The 9,058-nt window shown below is 44.4% G+C and overlaps 1 protein-coding gene across 1 annotated transcript; it reads right to left on the bottom strand.

Annotated features, from left to right (window-relative positions):
• Positions 1 to 13: 13 nt before the first annotated feature.
• Positions 14 to 4,278, bottom strand: tab3 (TGF-beta activated kinase 1 (MAP3K7) binding protein 3). The gene is made up of 6 exons (XM_068743591.1): positions 4,177 to 4,278; positions 2,806 to 4,045; positions 2,230 to 2,390; positions 1,659 to 1,752; positions 530 to 613; positions 14 to 268 (listed from the first exon to the last, which is right to left on the bottom strand). Exons 1-6 carry the CDS (start codon positions 4,276 to 4,278, stop codon positions 123 to 125), a joined length of 1,827 nt encoding a protein of 608 aa, XP_068599692.1. The 3' UTR covers positions 14 to 122.
• Positions 4,279 to 9,058: the final 4,780 nt, after the last annotated feature.

The following is a 9,058-nucleotide window of genomic DNA, read 5'->3' as shown; positions in this document are numbered from 1 at the left end:
GCAAGATGGGGCTTATATATGGTGACTGAGAAGAAGAGACCTCGAAATAGATTCTGCGGTGTTTGGAGGAAGGTGGGCTGACACTACCCAAGAACCGGCGGGGGTGGACTTGACAGTGCAGCTCAGGTGTGGCGCGGCATCTCGCACTGTTCACAGCGGTTCAGTGCAGGGTGGTTGAGGAAGGTGCAGATTTCACAGTTCCAATGGGCCCCTTCAAAGTCCTCGTCCCTCTGGGGCCCTGGGATTGGTTTGGAGACCTGCTCCTCTTCTGGCAAACACAGAGAGAGAGAAGCCCATGGTGAAAAGGGCTGCTAATAAAGAGTCGGTTTCCACCTATAGGCCGGATTATCCAAAGGCTCTCACTAAACGTAAACGTGTGGCTTCTCATTTAGCCTCCATGCGAAACGAGTCTCTGGAGGTCAACGCAGACAGAAGTCAAGTGAGGCTCGAGCGGAAAGACGGACCCGAGGGGTTCGTGTCGACACACAGAATACATCGAGTGTCCCGAGTCACATGAGAGAGCGCTCACCTTTCCTCCTAGGTTTAGGTGGCACAACTGGACCCGGCTGGATGTTGTCATAGAAGTTGCTCATCGCTTTTGGGTCAAACTTCCCTGTGGAGGAAAGTGGACACCAGATACAAAAGGTTTAGACGGGCCCGGCCCAACCCAAGTTATTTAGCAGTCATCAGCTTCGAGCAACTTGAACGAGGCTTTTAGTTTAACAATAACAACGCAGTCTCCTGCGTTTTGGCGTTAGCTGTTCATTTGCACTACTGCACGAATCCAACAATATAGATATTACATTCAAGTCCGTGTCACATTTATGCCTATTTATTTACATTTTTAGATTAACTGTGAAATGAAAAATGAATCTTATTTCTAGTTGAGCGTGTAGCCAATGAATGTCTCAGAGACAAAATGATATAGAAAATACTTATATTGCATTTATAAACGGGATATTAATGTCTGCTTTGAAGTGGATACAAACGGTTATGCCAGTATAAAAAAAAGAACTATAGGCTGACAGTCGGAATTAATTCTACAGATTTATTTTTGCAAGCAGATGGAATTTGTTTTTTGCCTCTGAAGAAAAGTTCTCAAACTCAACAAGTTTCTTTTGAGTGCAGGAAAACTGGGTCATGGTTAATATCACACACACACCCCAGCCTTATTCTCCCTACAAGTTCATTAACACACCAGGCAATACTCTGAAATGAGGGGACTCGTGAGGGAACGGCTCAGCTTTGACATCTTAATCAGGGTTTGCCAAAAAATGTGACTATTTTGAAGCAAAGCAGAAGAAGTCTTGATTGGGGGGGGGGGGGGGGGGGGTCAGCCCTCAATCCGACCAGGTTCCCGTGACAAACACTGTACAGCTGGTGCTCACTGAATGACGGACGCACGCTCTGAAGACGCCGTCGCCAAACGATTGCATTGTTGCACAAAACCTCCGCTGACCGGCATTTTGGGAAAACCCGTCGTAACTCTGAGTCGTCGTTAAGCGAGGACCGTCTGTCCTGCATCTCGAGTGTTACTGGGTCTGACGCACTGACTTCTTCATGATCACTGCTTTTAAAATCTCAATACAGACACACAAGGCGCTTGCAAAGGACTGCATTGTGTGTGTGTGTGTGTGTGTGTGTGTGCGTGCCTGTACCTCTAGACTGCAGTAGATCCGTCTCCTTCAAAGTACAGTCAATGTCAATCTGAAGCTGTCTGTTCAGACTTCGTAATCGGGTCATCTCTTCAGGCTGCAGCCACAAAAATAGACATTCAAATATTCACTCCTGTAACATCACTTTGCATGAACCCACGTGTCTTACTAGTTCTGCCTTTTAGCTGATCCTGGAACAAAAAATGAGTTTGATCGTGTTGACGTTTACATTTATAAAAATGTCTGCCTTTTAGCCAATGTTTTATTTAACCCCATTATCCCACCGTGATGTGATTCCACCACTCCAAACGGAGTACACTGAGAGCCCGTGAATGGAAGCGTAGCAACAGCACAAGCGTGACACATTCCAATCATCTCAACCCTTCTATAGTTTAATACCAAAATACAGCGGAACCTCGTTTATCGAATGACGAAGTAGTCGAACAATTCGGTATTTGACCGAGGCGGAGGTGATGTAATCACCGGCGTTTGTTTGTCTGTTTTAAAAAGGGATAAACAGATTTCTGCTAGTATAAAAAAGAAAAGAAAATCCAAATATATGTTCAGCCCTTACTCTGGGTATAAGATTGGTGGAGCTGACCCTCCGAAAGCGTCTTTGCAGGGCGTCATATTCCATACTGTTGACGTCAGCCTTCAGATGCTCGAGTTTCTGCCTCTCGAGCAACAACTCTTTCAACAGACGCTCCATCCTGGCCCGCTGGTGGAGCAAGAGAGCTGGACGGGAGCACAACACACACCATATTCCATTTAAATGCATCTTACTCCATTACTACCTTAGAAGTCAGCACGGACATTAAAGGGTTGCATCTCATCGAAAGCATTAAAAAGGCAGCAACACAGACAAATCACGTTGTGAGATACGCCCTGGTTTATATCAGGTTTTTGGGATTTCATTATTTTATCAGGACTCTTTCAAACGGTTCCCTAAATTACACGCTTATTATTTCATTATTACCTTTTTGATACAGTGCAGGGCCAACAGAGTAAGTAGACAGGGTGTGTACTGTACATATGTTAACATAGTATAGCAAGAAAACAGAACATCAGGTCAACACGGTCCTTAAAAGTGTCAACTCTAAGAAAGTCCCAAATGTACACAACAAGCTGAAACCTCTTCCGGAATCCTTACCTTGTGTGTAGGCATAGTCATCGGAGCCTGAGCTGGAGCGCCGGGGCATCGGCTGCAGTTGATTGACCACATTTCCGGGTAGAGCGGAGATGGGGAGAATGGGCGCGGGGGCGGCATTGTGTGCCCCTTGGTCTACCATGTTGAGAAGAGACTCCGCTCCAGCCACCGGAGGAGAACCGGGCGGCCTCTGTGCTTGGCCTCCCGGGGACACTTTGATTTTGAAGGTGTAGGCCGACTGACCCGGTTGAGGAGAGGAGGCAGGTCGAGGCCTCGCTGGGCCCTGATGCTGCAGGTACATGCCGTGTTGGAAGGACGCTGGGCCTGGAGGGCCACTCATAGAGATGCCCCTTGAAGGGGAGCTGGGCGATGGGCTGGTGGCCATGTAAAGAGCTCCTTGAGGGTGGGGAGTGTGAACAGGCGAGTTGCTGCGAGGTCGTGGCCCCTCCAGGGTTATCTCTATCTGGTTCTTTAGGGAGCTTTTTGTATGGTAGGGCCTATAACCTGCTGGCTGTTGTTGCTGGTGGTGGTAGGGCATGCTGGGAAGGGTTGGGGGGCTTATAGGGAGGAAGACATACTGCTGGTGCTGGGGTTGCGGCTGGGGTGGCTGTACCTGATGCTGAGGGGAGCTGTAAGGTGAGCCATATGTGTGAGTACTGTACGGGGACTGCTGATGCTGATAAACGGGAACCCCTGGGGACGGCCATGGCGCTGGCTGTGGGCTCTGGGAGGGCGAAGGCCGAATATACAGGGTGGTGTTGGTGCTGTTACCGTAGTGACCAGGGAGAATCTGCAGAGCCTGCGAGGCATTTGGTATGCTTTGCGAAACAGTGACTGATAAAGGGTTTATAGTGTAACGTGGAACTGGGGCGTACGTGGGAGACATGCCCTGCATTGTGGGTGGCGGCGTGGGAGTGCTCGCCGACCGGCTCTGATCATTAATAAAGAAAGGGTTATAACCAGGGGAGGGGGCCACGGCAGCAGGGGCCGACATTGGCTCTGGGTAGCTGGGTCGCTGAGGTTCAATATGACTGTCACTGGTGCTGTGCACCAAGGAGCAACCTACTCCTGCTGCTCCTCCGTTCGCTTTGCTTGCCTCGGAGCCCGGGTAGCCCAGGCTGATCTGCAGCATGTGGTTTCGGCTCAGTCGCCCGTCCTCTGGACTGTGATGGAACTCGCCGTACAGGAATCTGTTGCTCTCCTGAGCCAGCAGGTGGCAGCAGACATCCACATTATTGTTGTTCTGAGGCAGCCAAAACAAATAGATGATGCCAATATACTGTAAATGTATTTAACCATGTTCCAAAATTTTCCAACAAGCTTATCTGAGCACATGCAGCAATACATTGTGTGTGTGTGTGCGTGTGCGTGTACCTGCAGAAGGCACTGTGACACAACCCCCTCTGGGATCTCTGGGAAACGCTGCTTGAGGTCCTGCAGGACGTGGTAGTCGAGCTGCGATCCAGCCTGCGCCATCCTCGGCTAACAGCGTCAACAAGCCCGAAGCTGCGAAATAAGCCGATCACGTCTCATCCCCTAATGAAGATAGCGAGATGACACACTTCAGAAGAAGCGAGGGATCCTGTGAACGCTGTTGCACCTCAACAGAACTTACAGGAACAAGTCTAGTGAATATGTCAACACGGAGGATTCAAGACAGCGCAAATGATCCGCGAAGAGACGTCAATAGAGCCGCGCATTCATGGCCAGCGTTAATAGTGCAGCAAAGGTGCCTGCCAGTCTGCTGTTGTTTGTTTTATCTCACTGCTGCAACAAGCAACGACGACATACCATCGCTAGCTAGCAGGCTAAGCTATCGGCATTAGCCCCCGAGAATCACTCAATAAAACAACTAACTACACAGGTGTTCTGGGTGGCTTACGTTGCCGATCCCGTGTGAACGTCACCCGTTACTAAATCAGCAACATAATCTCCCAAATAAAATAATAATCAACTGTTCTAGACATAAACTCAACTCGTCAGCTCCCTGCTAGCTTAATGCTAACCATAGCGCCGCCGTGTTGGCTGGGGGAGCTGTCACAGAGCTAGCATGCTCAATGCAACGAGCCTAGCTAGCCCAATGATGGCCCAGTGCAACTTACCAGATGTTAGGGGTCTCCTTCATGTCTCGGTCCATGGCTGAGTGTCGGGCAGGGTCGCGATCCTTCAGACACGTTGAGCCGAGGTTTGTTCGATTCTTCCTTTTTGCTAAATAACTTGTAGTTTCACAGAACAGCGTCGGGCCCTGGTGCTAAATTGCATACGATCGCGATAGTGTCAGACTTTCCCCAGACCAGGAAGTTGTTCTGGATGTGCGGATGCCTTCACGTCCCGGACCAGGTGGGAAACAAGCATTCCGTTTTTACTCATTAGGACGGAAATGCTGCGAATTTTCCACTTGAACATCGTCAGAATCGATAAACAAATGTTTACTCTTCAAATTGTATGCCAATACTAACTGCTGAGCGAACAATGTTATTGAAAAATGTGATTTAAATCACACTGTCGGTTGCAAAAATGTCAGGATTCTATGTACAATAAATGAATAGATAAAGCAATGATTTGTAAATCCTTTATTATTATTTTTATTTAGCATAAATGCACCTGAATGCAGCACAGGGGACAAGAGCTCTAATGTTAATACTTGTGCAACAAGATAATAACAAACTATGGCACAAAGGGCTTCATAAATTCTAAATTCAAGGTTGAAATATTTGTGTGTGTTTAATAAACTCTCTGTAGTTAAATAACAACATGAATTTAGCAAATATCTGAAACATCCTGAGTGAACAATTGGTGTATATACATACTAAACTTTCAGCCTTGGAATAACTGTCCTTATCTTTGTTTTTAGACCACTTTTAAAACCAACTGTACCAAATATTCGTAGGGTTGTCAGTGTCGACCTGCAGCAGCTGCAGCTCAGCACCAGTCTGACCTGCAGTGTTGATAAGTTGTCACAACTGTGTTCTATTTAAAGCCATCCTCTTGTTGTCCCTCCCGCACTGCCTGACTCAGAACAGAGGCGTTTGGATCCCCTTCTCCCTGAGAGTTCACAGAACAGTCGCCGACGCAATATGCCTAAATCAAAGCAGGAAGGATGTTTTGATCAAATGTAAATGTACCCAAGTTTCATAAGTGCAATGTTTGCTGTGGTAAAACAAAAACAACAAAACATTTGTCTGGATTGGAAGCACACTGGGTTGTCATCTATTTTCCTGTTTGTAGAAATGTGCAGCCTTTGATTTTACTACAATGGATCTCCTAGTGGTCATGTTACTTTTAAAATTAAAATAAAAATTATTAAAAGAGCAATCTCTGTTTCTTTGTCTGTCGAGGACATCCTAGCTCTCAGATTACACTTCTAAGAACATTTCCCTGAAGCTCACAACCTCTTGTTGGGAGTTTTCCTGAGCCTCAAGATCTCTAAATGTGCAGAGCGATTTATGAAATTATGTACCATTTGCATTTTAGTCAGACATTTACCATTGAGCAGTTATTTCACATTTCCTGCCATGCATATTATCAGTATATTTTAGATGCTACAATTATTTAGCCAAAAATAAATTATAAATAAAGTTCAAGGACGGCTTTTGTATATCTCACTTATACAAATAAAAAATATGTAATGGTTGAAGGGGGACGTTTTTCTGCCCGAGGCCCGTTTGGTCAGTGAGTCAGCAGCTGCGCTTGGAGCCACTCAGGCAGACAAAATGTGTCTGCTTCATGGTTTCTATTTACATCCACCCACAGTGAGAGAACATTTTTCTTATCTTGGTTTGAAGGGAGCCCCATGCATCCGGCTTCGTACTTTAACCATATATTTCATATTACACTCTCTGTTTGACAGGTGTCACAAATTAATGATTGACTTAAAGTGACTCCGCAAAGGGCAAATGCTTCTACAAAGTGACAGGATCATGGGGTCAGGCTACATGTGATAAAGTTCTGCTTTTGGATTGCTATGATTTCCAACTGTCAATGCATAACCAAATGCCAGAAATATCTTGCCTAAGATAAGTTGAGTCCTGGCGCTAACAGGCGCAACCAGAAAAAAGATAAGGTATGTCTGTATTTAGGTTGCAGGCCTCAGACCAGACTGTAAAAACAACTACTAGTCATCATATAACTGATCAAGAAAATATTCAAGAATAATGAATAATTGCAAAGACTAGTACATTTTGACACTTTGCTCTTCGAGGACAAAACGGTATCAATACCTGGAAAAGTGTACTGATGTACATAGATCATAACATTGAACAGAATAACAGAGGAGTAAATATAAATATTCATATGTCACTAAATTATATCTAAATAAAATAAGAAAAAAGAAGAAAGAAATTATAGAATACATACCTAGAGGTTTGGGGCTATACAAAGTACATGCACATTTCTGTCTATTTGGTTTTTAAGGACGAGATGTGGATAAACAATCCATTTCTGAACTTTTTACGCAACTTGTCATGATAAAAATGGTGCCTAATATTTGTCAATGGAGGATGTGGGTCAAAAATGCTGAGCTGGCTGTCGCCTTCATTTTTGTGTTTTAGTTCCCAACCGTTCTTTCTTCTTCCCACGACGCTGCGCGCTTTGCAGCTCGTTAATGTTCGTCGTGCGTATTTTTATATTTCTCCCTGATTGCGTTGCAGTTTACAGAATGTCACATCGATACTAATCAGATATCCCTGTAAACTAGCGTCATAGCCACTTTTTTAAAATGTAGTTAGCCTATTATGTCTGTATGAGCGCATATTGTGCGTGCGCTGTTGCGCACGGGGCAACAGCTGAACCTGAGACAGACGCGCGCGGAATGCAGTATCCGGTAGAAAGTAACGCTACTTTTATGGAAAGCAGCAGCCAGTCGAGTCGGTTTTACCGAGTGGATGCATCTCGGACTTCCCTGCTTGGCCTGCGTTTCACTTTATATCTGCTAAAAAAGATTTTTTTTATTTGATATAGAATCGTAAAGAGAAGGACGACAGCGTACTAAAGAGGTAAACTCCCCTTTTGTAGATAAGAAGCCGAAATAAAACGATAAAAAATAGTCCATCTTTTGACAGCATGGTCAACCTAACTTTAGTTTGAACAGCTTAACAGATAATGTGTGTTTATTCAGGATGAGGTCATGCCAGGGAGCCTTTCTAAAAGTGTAAATCAAGACCTTAAAATTTAAGTATTTTTTTTATTCAACGGTACACCATGATGTCTGGTGCCAGCTGGGTGGGATAGACACAGGACACACTACCCAAACCATTTTTACCTATAAAGATTATTCCATTGTTCGCTTTGACCGTATTCAGGCATTGTGCTTTTGGAGGGTAGAAGGGGATATTTCCAACATCAGCCCAAATAGAAAGTGCATATTATATTCTACAAAGTTCAGTACCTCCTTATAATAGTGATTTATCATGAGCAACAATAATCAACACAACCGAAAGAAAATCAACCAAATTAATATCATTGAGAAACCATTCTTGATAGATATATAAAAACATAACAAGCAAGACGGATCAATATGAAATTATTTTGGTTTTGATTTTGTTGACATTTTTAGATGCATGAGACTGGATGGATTATAATTTAGGTTTAATTTAGAGGTCATAGATTTTAAAATCAAAAAAGTATGATTAGCTGTGGTACTTTACATTTCCCCTTTAAGTTAAGTTGACCTTGGTGCCTAAATAAAAGGTATTTGAGGAACAGTAGTTGTAATGTTGGATTACTAACTCTCCCAACATTTCTCATCCAGCAAGTTGTTTGTCCGTTAATCAGGCCATTTTGTCAAAGGTCTGTGGGGCGACATGTGGGGTGCCAACTTGGAGCTCTGTCCAACTGCCTATCTCTCATCAGAAATAGCCATGATCGCATGTCCTCGACCCACAAGTGAGCTTAAAATAGAGCATCCATTGCACTCCTCAATATACTGGGCACGGCAACAGTTAAATTTACCTCTAACTGTGTCGTGAAGAAGTGCTTGACTCGCTGCATTTTTTACAGTATACAAGTTTGAAAAAACTAAACATCATCCAACGTCACTAAAATGAATACATTTGTCAAATATTTACTAAAAGAGGTAAAATCTTGTCAGTGTTCTTCATTGTAAGTTCTGACTTTTGGGAACGCATCAAGCCCATTAGCTACCGTGCACGCTGCATAATGCCACAACTCAGTTCACATTAACGGTAAACCAATCAAACCTCCTTTGCTTTGCAGGCAACATTTCATCAGTTTGTCAACTTGTCATCGTGGTGCAAAC

The sequence above is a fragment of the Brachionichthys hirsutus genome, chromosome 9 (assembly GCF_040956055.1).
Source record: "Brachionichthys hirsutus isolate HB-005 chromosome 9, CSIRO-AGI_Bhir_v1, whole genome shotgun sequence".
NCBI classification, from domain to species: domain Eukaryota; kingdom Metazoa; phylum Chordata; class Actinopteri; order Lophiiformes; family Brachionichthyidae; genus Brachionichthys; species Brachionichthys hirsutus.
The sequence above is the reverse complement of the archived record's forward strand: the minus strand, read 5'-3'. Positions and strand labels throughout refer to the sequence as shown.

Bases quoted from the DNA above. Each gene is read 5' to 3' on its own strand.
- tab3 (XM_068743591.1), bottom strand. From the start codon at position 4,278: ATGGCGCAGGCTGGATCGCAGCTCGACTACCACGTCCTGCAGGACCTC. The intron at 2,391-2,805 runs GTAAGGATTCCG...GCTCCCGTCCAG, and splicing joins TGACTATGCCTACACACAAG to CTCTCTTGCTCCACCAGCGG. The intron at 269-529 runs GTGAGCGCTCTC...TGTGTTTGCCAG, and splicing joins ACCTAAACCTAGGAGGAAAG to AAGAGGAGCAGGTCTCCAAA.